General features: G+C 38.7%; 1 protein-coding gene across 1 annotated transcript in view; it reads right to left on the bottom strand.

Annotated features, from left to right (window-relative positions):
• AHRR (aryl hydrocarbon receptor repressor) overlaps nucleotides 1–19,092 on the bottom strand; it is a 96,458-nt gene that overhangs the window by 61,453 nt on the left and 15,913 nt on the right. Inside the window, exons 2-3 of the mRNA XM_013957737.2 lie at nucleotides 16,659–16,730; nucleotides 8,426–8,607 (exon numbers count right to left, since the gene is read on the bottom strand). Of these exons, the coding sequence (XP_013813191.1) occupies nucleotides 8,426–8,607; nucleotides 16,659–16,720 (244 nt within the window). The 5' untranslated portion in view covers nucleotides 16,721–16,730. The remainder of the gene's footprint in view (nucleotides 1–8,425; nucleotides 8,608–16,658; nucleotides 16,731–19,092) is intronic.

Below are 19,092 nucleotides of genomic sequence, written 5' to 3'. Positions count from 1 at the left end.
AAGGAAACCAAGAATAACAGGGCCAGGCAGCTGAACTTCAATCTCTAGAAAAGTGCTGGGGAAAAATATCAAACAACCTATTTGTAAAGACTTAAAGGTAACAAATAAAGTAGAAGTCAACAGATCTGTCAAGAATATGTTGCCATGTTACATCAAATTAATTTCCTTCTACAACTGGACATGTGGATAGGAGGAAAGAAGAACAAGAGATATTTCATGTCTTAACTTTAAAAAGGCCTTTCCTACTGCCTCATGGTATTTTCATAAGTAAGCTGAAGAATCTTGTTGAAAAGAGGTCCAAGTTTACTTAAGAAACCATACTCTGAGAAAAGTTACCAGTCATTTGCTGTAACATGGAAGGATGTGTAGACTAATTTTGAAAAAAGGCAACAGTAGAGCAAGAAGAATGATTAAAGAAACATGGTCCTTGAGAAGAAAAAAAACAAAGGAGCAGGCCTGTTTTGTCCAAAGAAGACAAGACTGAGGGAAACATGAGACATTTTCGTGGATGTGAAAACAGAGCTGCCATGAGAAAGGGAATAAACTGTTCTTCCCCTGACGAAGGGAGGCTTAAACTGCAATAGGGGAGATCCAGATTAGATGTTGCAGATTGCCAAGGATGGTGTAGAATCACCAATGTTAAAGATTTATGAAAACATTAGACAAATGCCCATCAAGTTTAGGCATAGCTGATTCTTCACTGAGGAAGGTCCACTGCATAAGTATTTCCTACAATCTGAAATTCTAAATTGAAATAGATGAAATAACATTTATAGATAAATATTCTCAAACTCCAGTATAATTCAGTTTGAAATCCATATATAACTCCAGTCTATGGCAGGTCAAACAAAATCTCTCCACGCTAGACTGTCACTAGTTTTGGAAAGATCTAGATTACAATTTTACTACAAGCTTTTCTGAAACTTTTACTACAATTATTCCCAAAGGCAATCCAGGACTCTCTACATTCCTTATTTAGTCACCCTTAAATCTATCAAACTTCCAGCTTCCAAGATGAAAAGAAGTCTGGAAGTAAATAAACACCAAGAGTCAAAAAAAATACTGCAAAGGAGTTTTTTGTGGGGATGCTGCTATTTTTGTGTGTGCATGCATGTGTGTGTGTGTGTGTGCGCTTGACTGTGTGTGTGCGCAGAAACACAAAATATACATGTGTGCATGCATACAATGTTAGGATAGGAAAACTATCCTAACAGTAAGGGAACAAAGGAGCAAAGGATTCCAAATACCCACACTTTTGGAATAATACAAAAAATCATCCATATTAAAGTCTCTACTTTTGTCATCTAAGACTGTATTCAGCAACATTAGTTAGCATTTATCAGGAATGCTTATGGCTAAAACAATTAACATTAATGAAAGGTATTTTGAAGGAAAGTTTGTATGACCTACCAATGTAAGCTTTGTTACATCAAGAACTGAAAATTATGAGCTTTAAGTTCTAGTTCTAACTGTATTCTTATTATACCTATTGATCTACCTAAATTGTCCTAACTATTTTCTGGTAGGCACTGGGAAGCTTAAGTTAACTGTTTCTCAGAAAGGATCTCAGATGTTAAAAGAACAAGGTGGTATTCCTTTTATGTTGATTTACAAAATTAAAAACTATGCTAGAGGGGAACAATTTAAATGAGCAACAAATAGGAGTCAGTTTTGAAGGGGACTACCATTTTTCTGCCAATTGAACAAATTTAGAAGCAAGAGGTACTAAAGGATGTCCTTTCTAGAGTGACAAAAGAAGACAGAACACAATTAACCAAGACGGAATACGGCCAAGACATAGTTCCAGCAAGCACAAGTGGTCACAGCCATTAAACCCCCACAGGAGCCTCACACAAACCAAATTTTTGCCAGGCCCAAATGACCAGCACAGCTTCCTGTAGCAGTCGATGTCTCTCAGTCTAAATACTGATGCAAATTCATTCCGTTTTATGCAAGAGATCTGGTGAGATTGCAAGGTTATTGCTGTGAAGCATTTTGAAGTGCTTATCAGGAAAATGCAACAAGACTAAATGCATATAGCCTGGGGGAGGGGGAGGTTATTAACAGAGCCTCTGCCAACTGATAACAGAGGTCTGAAGACTGTACATCAAGGAGGCAGAGGAACTGTTTTGAAGCCAGCAGAGCTATACATGAGAATGAGAGAGGGAGCCCACCATAGCAAGTGTTAAACTGAATATTGGAAAAATCTGTTTCAACAAGAAGATCTAAATTTTGGAAAAGAACTAGGGCTTTTGCTTAAACAACTTAACTAAGATGAACTGGCCATATGCTTCAAGGTACTAACCTGTAACTGTCACCAAAGAAGGAATAAATGACTAACGAATATTCTCTATCCCCTAATACCTAATTCCCTGCAAAATTATTTTCATACCTGAAATCGATATGGTGAACTCATTCTATGTCCCCTAGTTGGCTATTGATCACCGAATCACAGAATGGTTGAGGTTGAAAGGGACCTCCGGAGATTGTCTAAGCCCAACCCCCCTGCTCAAGCAGGGACACCTAGAGCACATTGCACAGGATTGCGTGCAGGCGGGGTTTGAATATCTCCAGAGAAGGAGACTCCACAACCTCTCTGGGCAACCTGTTCCAGAGCTCTGTCACCCTCACAGTGAAAACATTTTTCCTCATGTTCAGACAGAACTTCCTGTGTTTCAGTTTGTGCCCATTGCCTCGCATCCTGTCGCTGGCCTCTACGGAAAAGAGATTGGCCCCATCCTCTTTACGCCCTCCCTTAAGATATTTATAATCATTGATAAGATCCCCCTCAGTCTTCTCTTCTGCAGGCTGAACAGGCCCAGCTCTCTCAGTCTTTCCTCATAAGAGAGATGCTCCAGTCCCCTAATCATCTTAGAAGCTCTTCGCTGGCCTTGCTCCAGTAGTGCCACATCCCTCTTGTACTGGGGAGCCCAGAACTGGACACAGTACTCCAGATGTGGCCTCACCAGGGCTGAGTAGAGGGGGAGAATCACCTCCCTCGACCTGCTGGCAACACTCTTCCTGATGCACCCCAGGATACCATTGGCCTTCTTGGCCACAAGGGCACATTGCTGCCTCATGCTTAACTTGGTGTCCACCAGCACTCCCAGGTCCTTCTCCGCAGAGCTGCTTTCCAGCAGGTCAACCCCCAACCTGTACTGGTGCATGGGGTTATTCCTCCCCAGGTGCAGGACCCTGCATTTCCCTTTGTTGAACTTCAGGAGGTTCCTCTCCGCCCACCTCTCCAGCCTGTCCAGGTCTCTCTGAAAGGCAGCACAGCCCTCTGGTGTATCAGCCACTCCTCCCAGTTTTGTATCATCAGCAAACTTGCTGAGGGTGCACTCTGTCCCTTCATCCAGGTCATTGATGAAGAAGTTGAACAAGACTGGACCCAGTACTGACCCCTGGGGGACACCGCTAGCTACAGGCCTCCAACTAGACTCTGTGCCGCTGATCACAACCCTCTGAGCTCTGCCATTCAGCCAGTTCTCAATCCACCTCACTGTCCACTCATCTAGCCTGCACTTGCTGAGTTTACCTATGAGGATGTTATGGGAGACAGTGTCGAAAGCCTTGCTGAAGTCAAGGTAGACAACATCCACTGCTCTCCCCTCATCTACCCAGCCAGTCCTTCCATCATAGAAGGCTATCAGGTTGGCTAAGCATGATTTCCCCTCAGTGAATCCATGCGGACTACTCCTGATCACCTTCTTGTCCTTCATGTGCTTGGAAATGGTATCCAGGGCTAGCTGCTCCATCACCCTTCCAGGGATGGAGGTGAGGCTGACTGGTCTGTAGTTCCCTGGGTCCTCCTTCTTGCCCTTTTTGAAGACTGGGGTGACATTGGCTTTCTTCCAGTCCTCACACACTTCTCCTGATTGCGAGGACCTTTCAAAGATGACTGAGAGTGGCCTTGCAATGACAGCTGCCAGCTGCCAGCAGCCATATCCTCCTCCACCAAGGGAAAGTCTTGCTTTCTCCAGACTTTCTCCCTGATCTCCAGGGCCTGGGATTCCTGAGGGCTGGTCTTACCAGTAAAGACGGAAGCAAAGAAGGCATTCAGTATCTCTGCCTCTTCTGTGTCCATTGTCACCAGGGTCCCTGCCCCATTCAGCAGTGGGCCCACATTTCCCCTAGTCTTCCTTTTGTTACTGAGGTATTTATAGAAGCCCTTCTTGTTGTCCTTGACATCCCTTGCCAGATTAAACTCCAGATGGGCCTTGGCCTTCCTAGCCCCATCCCTGCATACTCGGGTAACGTCCGTACATTCCTCCCAGATCTTTATAAATAGAACATTTATTCTACATAGCCCTGTATTATTCCAGAGTAGCTACTGAAAGGACACCTAGTGGTAAGTAAATGAGTATGTCTAGAAACCAGTGTGATTATTGAAGGCGTATAATTTTAATTGTTGTCATAGGAATTACTGAAGTGTTATTGCAGTAGAATCTACAATGTCATATATGAACATATGTGTTAAATAGCACTTTTCATGTTTAAAAAATTGCAAATAGCATTTTTTTTTAAATTAGGCTATAGAATGTAACCTTAACTTTCTTAAAACTAAAAGAACAGTATTTTGAAGGAAAGATGCACATGCCCGTGTGTCACAGATTACAATTTTGAATGTCCTGAATCTCCACTGCTTCCATTTTAGGAATATTGGACAGATGAACAGAACTCATTACAGATACATTTTTCTTGATATTCAGACTAAGTTCCAGCTTGCTTGTCACCATTCTTTGGCTCCTCCACTGTGCCACTCTAAAATATCCTAAATGATCCCTTCCCTTCTCACAACACACTTTTCTCTTCTGTAAAGACATACAGTCATAGCGTATAAATTGTATATATTTGAGCTAATTTTACTCTTTTTTTCTTTTTTTTTGGTCCATCCAGCCTCACAGTCACTACTTGCATGTGTTTATTCTAAACCCCGTTAGATGTACTAATGCCCTTGTGACCAGAAGATGCCCACAACAGAGAGCTGTATTCCAGATGGAGTTGTACTGGTCCCATGCAGTGAGGGATTATGACCTTCCTGTTTAGTGACATGCTGCCTCTGGGTAAACAGACCAAAATCCACACTTGGCTTTCTTGTTTATGTCAACATATCATATTACAAGCACAGAACAACTTGCTGACCACTATCCCTCCTCATTTACTGATTTTTATGTTCTATCTTCTAGTTTTCTCTCTTCTAGTGAATATCAGTTCCTTTGGATTAATTTTCTCTGGGTGAATTAGTATGGATTTTCTAAGCCAGTTTTACCAGATATGTATTTTTTGTATGAAAAATTTTGTAACATCTCTGTATACCACTGGTCCGTTCTTATCCTAACAGTGTTTGTAACAGTATCCAACTTAGTACGATCCTTTCATTTAAAAAGCCACAAATAAGCTATTTCTGCTCTTTTGCTTGCTTTTTTTAGGTGACTTTTTACCAAATTTTGTGCTTAGAAAAATCAGATTCTGACTTATTTCTCCAAACACAACTATAAGGAAGTAGACCATGACATGACATGAAGCCCAGGCTGCAGCTCCTGCTCTTACTCAAACATTAGCACCCATTCCTTATCCAGCTCTGTTTCAGCTGCTCACCTCTCCTTCACTCCACCCTTCTGAACCTTCAGCCTGCTCTCTGTCTTAAAATGGCATGTAGTTTCCTTCCTTTACTATAAACAATGCTTTCTGTAACCTTAGTTTCATGATGCAAACATTTAAAAATAAGAAAAGAGGGAACACAAACTATGTGTTTGATTAGGTAATTTGGGGATTAAAATGAATGAAATCTCTTGAAACATGCAACATTTTAGAATAATGAAGTCTGACTTTACTTGTTTTACTTTTATCCACCCCTTTGAAAATAAAAGGACAATAGATCTTAGAAACTCAGCCAGAAGAATAGTAAAGGCAGCTGGAGACCGCTTATTCCTTGTGAATCCAGGGGAAACGAAAGTAAAGCTCAGAGGAAGGGGCATTAACTCTCTAGTATGTGTTCAGAGGGAAAGAGAGGCACTCTATAAACTGCAGGATGGTGGAGGTTGGGCAATCAGATGCCACAGTTGACATGGGAGGTTCAGGCTATCAATAACACCACCATCTGTAATCTGATGTCAGCTTGGAATACGTCCTGCAGACTGCCAGAGCCTCCTCATAATCTGGCATTTCTTTTGTATTAAAATAAACAAAACCAATGCAAGAATTTAACCAACAAATCCGTTTCTTCAGTCAAAAAATTATTAGGGCTCCCCTGTACACACTGTACATAATAAAGAATAGTAACAGGAAGGAGTAGTAATAATAAAGGAAAAATAACATGCATAAAAAAACAATTATGTTTCTCTCTACAATCCACCTGTAAATTGTGGCAGATTATATTCCTTCAAACAGGCATGCTTTTTTTTCTTTTTTAAACAGCTCTGGAGAGGGTCTCCATAGCTACATTCCTAATCTGGGTTTTGGTCTTTTGAATATTTAATGTTTTCATTGTAGATTCTATTTCTCTTTTCCCCGCCATATCCTGAATGAGTACAGAAGGATCCTGGGAGCTCTGTGCCAATATGTGAGATGAAGCCAACCAGATAAAACTGAAAGGCAGCATGCCAATTGGATGGGAGGACAGAAGAGGGTAGAAACTGAGGCTGAAAGGCAATATCCCATTCCCTCAAAAGCTGCATAGGATAATAAGGCATGAAAGAGGCCTTGGAGCTTCTGAATATTCCCAGGAGAGGTTAATGAATCTCTCTTCTCTCACCTTTCCCTTTCCTTCAGCCACGAGTGTTTCTCTACATTTCACTTCACTCATATCACTTGGAGAAAGGACTGTTCAGATGCCCATAAAACCAGGGACCTATTTCATGGTCATTCTTCCAGGACTAGGTAAGCCATGAGAAAAAAGTCAGCTTTGAGGTAACACTTCTCTGTCATCTCTGTGACTGAATATAAATCTGGTTTGTATGCAGCTGTTATACAGTGAGCCCATGATACACTTTAAAACAGAGCTGTCTTTATAGGCCACCATGGTTTCCGATAACTTACGACAGAAGGTATGAAAAGAGGGAAAAAGCAACATCAGTTTTTGTGCTTGGAGGCTGTGACTCTAATGGAAACAGCCCTGTAAGAGTACTAAAAATGTTGCATAGCAGAATGTTTCTAAATCACTTAGAGTTTCTTGAGTCCAACCTCCCTCCATTCTGCTACAGAAGAAAGGATTTCTCTATAGGTAAAATGTGCATGTCCTATGGCAGTGACAAATCATTCGCTTGGACTGAACTGACTATGGAGATAGTGAGCCCCAGAGAGGAGACTCCACTAAATTCAAGGAGAACAGAATACCTAGGATGTACAACTACATGGAGATTAATATAATAGTGGCTTTAGGTGCTGATAAAATGATGTGAGACACTCAAGACTACAAACTACCTGACAAAATGAACGCCAATTTCCACAGAACAATATTAACTTGACGACTTGTCAGGCATTTTTGTTTGGGTCTAATTTTAACATAGAATTTAAATTTATTAGGAATTGAAATAAGAATAAGAGAAAAGTATTTAATATGGACCTGCTGTAGTGAACTCAAAGATTAATTTAAAAATGGTTAATCCAGCATTCACTGATTCTTCATTTTTTGCTATCCATTACTGGATAGGCATAGAAAATAGCTTGATGAATAGCAGCACCATGAGTATTTTATTCTGTTGGTTTTTAAAAGTAGAGTATTTTGGCACACCAACATTCCAATTTCTGTATGTAAGTTGTTGAAATATCCAAATACTTCATTAACAGAAGAAACTAGAACTGTCTGCAAATTTGGAAGAATTCTTATTATGTACATCCGAACATGCACATTTGTTTTTGATTATATGTGTGCCAGACAGCTACAAAAACAAAGTGTAGCCTATTATAGCTTTAGTCAACCCTTCAAACTTCACTTATCCTGAAAAAGTGATCCTTTTGGACTTTCAAGCAAGCCTATTTCCTGTTGAGAATACAGTAAATATAGGTAATATGGTAGTTGCTTTACTTTCACAATGTATTTAAACAGACATTTTAAACAGGAACGATAATAGCTTCAAAAAGGGAGTTCAAAGAAGCTACAGGTATTACATCTGCCCCAAACCTCTTTGTTGGTTTGGGGATTTTACAGTCATGTTTTCCTGTCTTCTAAAATATGCTGCGAAGGGGGCAGAGGTTATCACATCACTTGGTGTAAAACACACAAACAGCATAGGAGGAAATACAGAAAAATTCCAAAGCAGCATCCCATACACAAAATAAGTAAGTTCAGTAATAGAGATTTGATCTTTTCTTACCTTATTAATATAATACTACATTTTTAATTTTACTAATGCTTAGTACAAAGCAGCAATAAATAAAAGGGAGGCTTTTAATGGAACATTGATATGTTTAAGAGACCTACCTTGAAAGAAACTTTTCACTCGGAGATAGCTGACACTAAGGCGCAACACAGAAAGTTTGTCCAGCTTAGATATAATGTCAGATGGAAAAGGCAGGAGGCTGGCCAGATGGTCGAGTTCCGCATTCAGACGGTCCCTGTGTCTCTTTGAAGGATTAGATTTTTCATTCCCAACTGCAGGCCTTCTGTGGTGGAGAAAACATTATCAATTACCTGTTATACCTCCACATAGTACACCCAGACACTGAGACATTACCTCCAATGAGCTGGTAACAGGCATATTTAATTTAACTTCTGTGAAAATCTTTAAAGTTTCTATCCTCTGCCAAAAAGATATTTTAAAATTTACCATTCTGCATTTGCCATTGTGCAAAGACATGGACATCGGCCTCTTTTTTCACATCTTCCCAGTGGAAAACAGATGAGGGAATGATCTCTTTTATTCAGGACCTTCTCACTTCAGGGGAAGAAGTACTATCTTCATGTTTAGTGAATACCAGGAAAAAAGATTTCACATCCATGTTGTACAAATTAGTGTCAGAACAGCAGAGGAAAATTACCATATCTAATGCATGAAACCATTCAGTACCCACTGTATTCATTCAAAGCATCATATCAGAAGCTCCAATTTACCTTTCTACATCAGTATTAACAAAGATAAGAATTTGGTTTCGCTCTTAAGAACACTGATATTCCTTCCTAGAAACAGGAAATGACAGTGCTATAGAGATTTTCTCTCTGTTATCTCCATTGGTGCTAAACAAAACATAAAGACTTTAAATATTCTTTTTTTTTGCAGATCATTTAAAAGAACTCCCTTTACTGAGTCTTACAAGTGCCAAGGAGCTCAAGAAGGGTGAAGCTGAAATGCTACAGCCATTTTTATTTCTGAGTTGGTCCCATAAAAGATTAAGATAAATTAAAAATGAAGAAAAGGAAAAGTTCAGAGTAAAAAATCCAAATATTTGGTCAGTTTACTCTAGATGTTTGAAAAATCTCCTCCCAAGTCAGAGACATTTCATATGCATGAAATATGAACCTCATGGTTTTCGAGAAAGTTGAATAGACTCAGAATTAGGACTCTGTGAGAAAATACAGTTACAGTTACAGTTCTTCTGATTACAGAACTATAACTAAGGCAACAGCTAAAGGGAGAATTTCAAGTAACAGAAAGTGTTAGACTGGACCCCTGAAGTCCAGAGAAATGAAGTTCAAATTATTTTCATGATGTCAAGATACAGCTCTTACGGAACCAGTATGCCACTTGAGATCAGTGGCAATAATACCATGTGGAGACATGTTAGCTCCTTGTGCACGGACCCTCACAGCTCCAGTTCACTGTCTTCTAACACAAGAGCCTCCAAAGGCAGCCTGCAGCCTTACCTAGTGCTTCTCCATGTCTTTTACAAGCACATATACAGACAGGCCCTTGAGTGAGGGTCCTAACATGACTTTTATCCAATCATTTTTACAATGATTAAAACACACACACACAAACTCAAACCTAAAGCTCTATAAAAACCTGCTCAAACTTTCCACTTCAAATGACTAGAAGGGTAAATAAATACATACAAAGAAGTTAGTTTGTTTAAAAATGTTATTTAGATTTCAAAGCCAAGCACTCCTAATCTACCCCCATTTTGCATCCATGTCATGTAGCAAACAAAACCAGATGCCATAGAAAAGGTATTGTGAAAACACGTAAGATGAACTACATCACAAATGAGGAAGGAGGCAAATTAAAGTTGTGAGGGTGAAACTGTGAATCTTGCTCAATTTTTGGGTCCTCACTAATTTTTGGGTCTTTGCTAATATTCTTTTCACAAAATGTGTATGTTAGTATTCTCGAGGTGGGGAGAAAAGTAAAATCTAGTGCTATTATATATAGTTAGAGAAAACTCATTTCCAGCACTACAGCGAGGGGTGGTCAGTGCTGAAGCACAGACTTGTCACTTAAGCAACAAGACATTAGTTTGAAGTTTGAAACTGTTATCTCCAACACACAGCCATTGCTGGACCCAGCGGTACTCAAGGCTATGAGTGGGCAGTGTATCCCATGCCTTATCTTTTTCCTCTTCTTGCCCAGTGTTAAGAGAGCTCTGGCTCTTATGTTATCCAAGGATAAGCCACAGGCCATTGGAGCCATAAGCTACATAGATCCATGGATCTGAGAGGAAGTAAGGCAGCCCAATGCTACAACTGAGCGAGCATCTCCCAGGATACCTAGTGCTGGGTGTGCTGGTGGTCCACTCTCTCTCGTAATATCCATGTTCAAGTTCTTACTATAGAGCACATTCCTGCATTCCTCCTGAGGTGCTTTTTCTAGAATAACTATCAGGGACATTTAGAGAAAGATCAGGGAGAAAAGAGAGGAAAATACCGCAAGGATCTTTTTCAATGGGAAATGATAAACAAGGAAAATATAGGAGTGCTAACAGTTTCCACTTTCATCTAATGAAACACAAGGATCATAACCTTACGTAGCTTAGCTAGTGCTCAGGTGGAGAGCCAAAGCGGAACTGTAGTTATTCTTAGTGCTTTACTACTGTGTTTCCACACTCTACACCTTTACTATATTTTTCAATCATAATTTTAATTTTGAATATTAGTTTTTCAGAGAGTGGTTAAAAGGGTTAAATTACAACATACTTTGAGTCTTCCCTTCTTCTAAGTGCAGTCTTAATTTATCATTGTAACTGTAGTTAGAAAAAAATGTTGTGTTTAGGAATTAGTAAAAAAAGATCAATGTTTTGTACATGTGATTGCTGGCTTTGCTAGCTAAGTATAAACCTTTAAAAACAAATCAGGTATGCAAATATCTTTGCTAGACTTAAGAACCTTCATTTCATTTTCACAGGACAACACAGAGGACAGATGAATGAAAACAATTTCAAGGCAGGTATCAGCAAAAACATGTAATTCCTGCTTTTTCATTCCAAACAACCCTTCAGTAATACAATCAGTTGCTTTCAAAGACATAGAGGAGATATTAATGATTGGGGATCAATAAATAACTGAACTCTAGCAGAGAGAGCAAAATGTTCAAAAAATAATGCAATGAACAAAGAAAGAATATTCTTTTTTTTCTTTTTCAGAGTAAGATGTTTTTCAGAAAATGGTGCATATACTGGGGGGTTTTTCTGAGTAAATCCTGAAGCTCAGCCATCCTTGCCATGCGATAAAAGCATGTCTGACCTATAGAGAGCAATAATTCTGTGAGAATAAATAAAGGCCATAGTTCAATAGAACCTAAAGGACATAAGCACATTGCCCTTTACCTCTGAGAAACCAGCTGAAGTAAGGAAGCAATTTACTATGGAAAAAATTGAATGAATCCTAATAAAGAAACTTACACTGACTGGAATTCAAAAGGTAAAAATTGTCAAGAGTAACACTGAATATAAATAGAAATTGCTCAAGCCTACTTGCCTTATAAAATAGTGACTGCTCTATGCCAAAGAGGCACGGATTGAGGCAAGTACGTGGACTGCATTTGTACTGAGCATAAGGATTAGTTTTCTGGAAATTACAGGGAATGGGGTAAAAAGAACGTGAGAGAGAGTTCAAGATGGCCTCTTCCTGAAAATTCAAGGAAATGATTCAGTAAGGGAGTGAATCCAAACAAACAAGAGATTGATGTAAATGGGAATTAGGTGCCAAGTGGATGAGATTTAAAAACAACACAAGTTCCACGGAAAGACTAACTTAGCTATCAATAAACAGAAAATGGCAAGCAGGAAAATTCTTGAATGAGCTGTTTTGAGGCAAATGGAAATTCTAGCCCATATTTTGAGCAGGAAGCAGATGCTACTTGTCTTTATGTTGAAACAATGATTCTCAAACTGTATAAATCATGGCTTAACAGAGAGGCCATTTCACATAGCACTCACTCTCCTATGGTATCTCTTTTACTCTCTCTTAAGTACACCTTACTACAATAAGCAGCACCTGTAATTAAAACAATAAAGCTGGCATTTCCTTCTTTGTGTTGTTTAACGATCCAAATTCTTCCTTGCAATAACAAGTGTACGTACCGGTACAAGACCCATACAACCAGCCCCTATTCAGTAGGAATAGAGTGCAAGAGGTGATGCAGAGAACATTTTCTATTTTATTGGTACAGAAGGCATTGAGCCATTTATGCTTTAATGATTCAATATGCCTGTGACACACAGGCTGCTGCTTGTGTAAACCAGTTTGGTGAGCCTGCAGAGGAATTTCCTTCAGTTACAGCTCTGTCTGCAGAGTGTGGTGTCTACTCCTCTATTTCAAGCACTGTTCCCTACTATCTGAGGGAGCTGACAAAACAGTTTAAAGAAAAAGTTTGTTCTGAATAAGTTTTTAAAGTACGCTGAAGTGTTAAACCAACAGATGATCTAAACTGAGAAAATCTAATCATTTAATATGACAGCAAGCTTTCAGTAGGAAGGGAAGGGAAGAGAGACCGTGAGATGCAATAGATAACTAAGTGCAAAATAACAGCAAGATGACTATCATAATTGTTCTGACCAGCACCCACAGTTACTTAGCTGTTCTTGGGCATTGCATAGGTATCCTGGCAGAGCTGAACTTCACTGACAGCAGTATATGTGCAGATGTTCACCATCTCCTACAAGTAAAAAGGACTGAATGAAAGAAAGCTGTTTGAAGGAAAGGGGACACTTTTCCACCTTCCACCTCTTATCAGTCTTCCCAGCAAGGAAAGGGGAAAGCAAGAACTAATAGTCATATTGGCACAGCACATTCGCAGAGTAGACTTGGGGTGAAATGGTCTGATACCAAGTAAGACGAAAGGCTATGTGACAGAGAGCCTTAAAATAAGAACTAAGAAGTAGGAAAGAGCTGCTCCTCCTGAGGTCTCGGTTTACCCTGGCACTGATATGGTTCTGACTGAACTGGGCAGTTTGGAGCAGTTCTAGATATGCTCAGAGCTGGGGCAGCTGTAAACTTGCCTTTCAAGAGCTGTAAAACATTACAAGAAATGTTTTCCAGAGGGAGAGAGTTTTTACAAGTTGCCAGGGGTTCAGATGACGAAGTGGATGAAATGTTTAAACAGCTACTGTCCTGAGGCATTGCCTTATCATTTCTAATACAAATATTAATTTCAGCATAAAGATTACATTTTGAGGTTAAAAACAAGATCTCTTTAGTTTTCAGATGTCTGAATTTTCAATAAAATGTTAAAGAGTTCCACAGGAAACAAACACTTGGTAGAAAATATTTCCTTTGCTCAAAACTCCAGTTGTCTGGCTGAAAAGCATATCTAATGGAAAATCTTCAATCAGTCTGAGCTCCGGCCATTTGAACCAATTCCATAAATGCCAAAATTCTTTAGTGTAGAACAGCTTTCACGGGGTTTGTTTGGAAGCTTTCTGTGGCAAAAGAAGAACAGCTAGGATTTATGATTTATTTGTATGTATGAAAGTAGAACTTAAACCCGATGTATTCTCTGAAGAATGGCAGCCTAAGGAAGATAGTCTCCCCTAGTTCTGTGTAGAGAAGAAAACTGAAATATTTTAGATCCTCCTGTAATACAAGTTTTCCACACATTCTTGCATAGTGTTGTGGTTCTCTGCATTCTTCCATGGAGCTTCTTCATATGTTTCCCTCATTATTCTGCAAAGCTCCATCACAATAGAATTTCTAACATACTGTGCCTGAAGGAACATGAATCTAATTTGCTGAACACTATCATTCTGTGATATCCTGAATTCAAAGGCAGTTGCCGGATCACCACCTGGCTTGACAGCCTGATCTTGAAAAGCTAGTGCAGAGGCAGAGACTTGGCTTCCTGGAATTCACTGATTATGGGTAGACTTGAAAGACCCCTTGTTCTGCAGAGGGGAAAGCTGCACCTCTGCCCTTTGAGTCCTGGCCTTCAAAAAAAATTAATCCATGAATCCTTTCAGATATCCAGGCATCCTGTGTGGACTGGCACCTGAGCTTGCTTATCTCCTTCTCAACAGATAGATAGATTTCTACAGGATATTAATGAAAAAAGAGTAATCATGACTGGGACTGTGAAAAATCAGGTTTTTCAACTGAATAAATACTCACAGAAGAGGTAGCAGAGTCTACCAGGGTCTATTATTAGAATGACAGGGAGAAAAGTAGAAGGTGGCCAGGCAGGAAAATGGGCTATACTTTCAAACAAGAGAAAAAGTCTATAACAAAATTGATACAACATGGAACAAAATCATGGTTAAATATACTGTTCAATAAATAGCATATGTCTACCCCTCAGCATTCAGGATAAATGATTTGAGGCAGCATAACAGTAAGGATATCTCAGAACTCTGAAATGTCAGTAAGCTCTGTAGGACTGAAGGACATAGACCCTGAAAGGAGGTCTGGACCCCAGAAGTCAGTCATGGTCATTCAAAATGTCTTTAATTAGATTAGAGTTTAAAAGTCCCTGAATGGGAACGAGTACAGGAAGGGCTTGCCAGAGACCAAGCCCACAAAGAGCTAAGGTTTGAGGAAGAGATCAGTGTTGCTAGGAACTGAGAAATCATCCTCAGCAAGTGGTAAGTAACTATTTGCAGAAAATAAGAATGCAGTCTCCAATGAGGGAGCTAATAATTCTAATAAATTAAAATATGTGATTCTCCTTATTTTAATCAGAACCAAGTTTCTTGATCAATATTGTATCAAAATATCCATCAAAGTCAGTGAGAATTTGCCACTGTTTTATTGGAGCCATAATTTCATAAAAGGCTCCTGAGGGCATTTATGTCTTTTGTTAGCAAGTAGTTTTCTTAGCCATTGCACCTATCCAGAAGTTATCTTAGAGAGAAGTACTTCTAGCTAGCATTTACACTCCAAACATGAAATTTAATGTGTCTCAAAGCAACTGCAACTCTGCCTCCTTTCTCACGAAAGTTCTGATTATAAACAGTTCTGCACAAAGGCAATTTCATGTACTGGAGCAGTTCTTACCTCATGTAGTTAAGAAGTTAAATATCCACACTCATATTTGAACAGTAGTCCAAAAATGTTATATACATGTTGGATCTAACAGTCAGGTGTTGCAGGAAGAATCATTTTCTTATTTCATTATCTTTGTCTATTGGAATTCTCACCTACAATGTATTTTACATTAAAAATATATTTTTAAGTGGAAACAAGTGGTTCATGTGTAAACACTCTCCAAAATCCAAACAAAATCAACAGATTTCATTCAAACTTGCAGAGAAGTGCAAGTTTTTGTCTTCAAGTCTTTGACCTTAAACTCAGTTTATACAATTTTAAACCAAATAGCCTTTTTAGAAGTTCTGAACAACTGAAAATTGGGAAATTCATTTTAACAACCTTCTCATTCTTAAATGGACTGTGAAGCCCATCAGTGCTAATTCAGAATTTTAACACACCAAAAAGTCTGTTTCAGAAACATATGATCAAGTATAACACTGAAGATGTGACATGATTATATTTAATAACTTCATTTCACAAAGCTGTTTATGGCATCTGGAAATCATTTCACATTTGAGTGATAGCAACCTTTTTTCCTCTTATTTCAACTATCCTGTTATTTCCCATTGCTTTTTTTTTCTGCTTTGCCTTCACACATAAAATTCCTCTCTCCCATTTTTCTTATAATGAAAGTGATTCCACAGTAAACAACAATTTGAAAATGATGTGTTCTTTATGCAAGAAGTGAGTCACCAGTTTGCTTCTTCAGTTGGTTGAACTGATTCACTTTTCAGACACACACGTTGGACTTACTTATGCCCCAAGCAAGGCTCAGCCAAGGAAAGGAGAAGGAGGGGAGCACAATGCCAGCACACTGGTGCCAGTCAACATACAGCTTCTTGAAAGTCCCTTTGAGCAGGCCTTAGGGAACACAGAAACAGGGAGGTGGCAGCCACTCACTCCAGCCAGTTGCCTAGCTGACATTTAATCCACCAGTATCTACTAGGCATCTTCTTCCTGAGAGAAAGCACTGCCTCTCTCCTCTTCTTATATACCACTGTAGTACACACAGTAACCACACTGACCTTGTCGAACAGCTAGCGAGGGGTAGAGATTATCTGAGCCATGCTCAGCCTCCTTTTTGGAGCCAGTCTTAACTAAACAGCCAGCCTCCTGACCACGGGTTGTTCATGGGGGAGAAAGAGATTAGGCCTCTCCTGCATCAGTGAACTAGGGGAAGAAGGGATTCCTGTGCCTACCCTCATTTCTAGCACATATATATCATGGGAGACGTAATTGCCTCCTAATGAATATGATACTTAACTGTTTCTGAATGGGTTTCCTCCTTTTTCTCCCAGCATATAGGCAATCCCCTGGAGGAATCATTGTTTTGATGCTGAAAGACAAAAGGAATAGGTGTCTTAGTTCAGAGGCTTCTGTTTTCTCACACTGTACAAAATGACAATACAGAGAAAGTTCAACTGAGGAAAATGTTTGTTTCTTGAGTGTGGCATTCAACAACGCTAAAAAGCACAGTGGCATTAGTTAAGATAGAAGCTTAAGGCTTATTCCAATTTCCTACCTTAATATTATTAGAATATTGATGTTTATATTCAATTTTCATTTTTTTTAAATAAGCATATTATACACAGTATAAAAATGGGTATAAAATACATCCTGTTTACTGGATATCCCCAAATAAATATTTTTTTCTTCTAGGCTCATTTTTAAATTCCGCTAAATAAATAAAAATGAATAATACTACCTATCACCTTCTGCAGGGAAGATTTCACAGATCTTTAAATACACAGAAATATTTTCTACTGTTACTGAAACTGTGATAAATAGAATGCAATTATTCAAATTAGTGTTTGTCCAGGTCATCACATTTAGCATCCTCATTTTTAAAGAGTGAAAGGGTATCTGTTGGCAACTCAAGAAGTGGCACACAGTGTTGGGGTTAGCACTAAGAACATACCCCAGTGTAGCGCTGATGGAGGTGACAATTTTCAGACAAAACTTCAAGAACATTATTGCTCTGTGTGGGCATGTTAGCCTTAGAGACATTGCAAGCTCTAAAACAAGTCATTGTGTTCAGTCTGTTTAAATCTTCTGGAGATTAGCTGAACATTGAAATCTCTTGATTTTCTGTCTGAAAGAGTATTTTAGTCTTGCCATGTGCTGTTCAACAACTGCTTCAGAAGTTACTATATCTCAACAGCATTTGCTGCTGTGTGTAAGATGTAAAATTAAGAAGGCCTCTTATGTCACTGAGTCAAATCTCATGCAGCTGAAGGCAGCTATATCATATAATGCAAATCATAAACTTACTGAACTTCATTTATATGAAATGAACTTAATTTATAATCTCTTTAGAGAAGTTTTGCTTTTTATTGAAAGACAGCTCTAGATTTCATGTTTCTGATAACTTTGCTTTCCAGCTTAAATTTGTTCATGTTCATTTTATGCCCATTTGTTCTTATGCCAACATTGTCTTTTAGTTTAAATAGCTCTTCCTCCTCCATTGTGTTTACTCATTGGCATATTTTTAAATATCAGCCATATCTTCAGTTAACCTTATTTTTTCTATTCTAGCACAATGCAAACTCTTTTATTCTCCTCTCATGCGACAAACTTTTTATTCTCCCCATCACCTTAGTAGCCTTTGTCTTTATTTTCCCATTTCAGTTAATCTGTCTGAAACATGGATAAACACAACCATGCACAGCATATTGAATAAGGTCCACAAGTATTTCATACATGCATATATATATGCATGTATCAATAAAATATTAATTATTTACTAGAACTATCTCACAATATTTGTGTATCTTTCTTTTCTATACCCATTATCAACTTTGTGGCTCACAGTCATCCTGCGACCTCCTAATATGCACAGTGCTCTATCTTTCTGCATAACTTCCAATAAATAAATGTACAGTCTGTAGAGGAAATTCTAACTTTTAGAGCCCAAGTGTCTGGCCATTTCTTATGTAAGAACTCAATCTTCTGTATTGATGGTGCCAGCAACTAAGTTTATTAGTACACTCCTGTTTTTGTATGAAACTTCTTAGTAAAAATAAGATTGTCTCTAAACCGATACTTGAGGAACTCTGCCTGTAGTTTCCCTCCTACTGAGTCATTTTCTTTTCAGCACAATGTGCTGTTATCCTCCTTTGATCCAGTTCATTTCCCCATCCTTTCAATTCTCACACTAATCCTCAGCAGCACAGTATCCTTCAGTAAATCCAGACAGATTAGGTCTACTGTATCCCCTCACCTAGAAAATCAGATATTGTATCAACAGAAGGCCATCAGGTTCCTTTGGCAAAATCTTCAAAATCTACATTCCATTTTTATTCTATAACCCAACTGACCACAGCTACTAATTGTTCCTTCCTCTAGAATGTGCTCTAAAATGTTGCATGGTATAGAGATCAGACAAATAGGTCAGTAGTTGCCTTCTCTTAATTATAGCTACTATATTAGTCATTCTCTATGTTGCACAGTACCATTCTCAATTTGACAGATTCCTGTTTATGCAGAATTCACAAAGTTCTCTGAAGGAAAAAAATTACACATAGATAAGAATACTCAAATGGTATTTTAAAAGCCTTCTCCCAAGCTGCATGGGAAACAGGTATTAATTTATTTCACATTTCAAAAGAAAAAATAAAATAAAACAAGCACAGGTGATTGATTTCGCCCTACCTGACAAAGTTAATTTTCTGTAATGGTGCAGTATCAGGTATAGAATT

The sequence above is a fragment of the Apteryx mantelli genome, chromosome 2 (assembly GCF_036417845.1).
Source record: "Apteryx mantelli isolate bAptMan1 chromosome 2, bAptMan1.hap1, whole genome shotgun sequence".
Lineage (NCBI taxonomy): Eukaryota > Metazoa > Chordata > Aves > Apterygiformes > Apterygidae > Apteryx > Apteryx mantelli.
The sequence above is the reverse complement of the archived record's forward strand: the minus strand, read 5'-3'. Positions and strand labels throughout refer to the sequence as shown.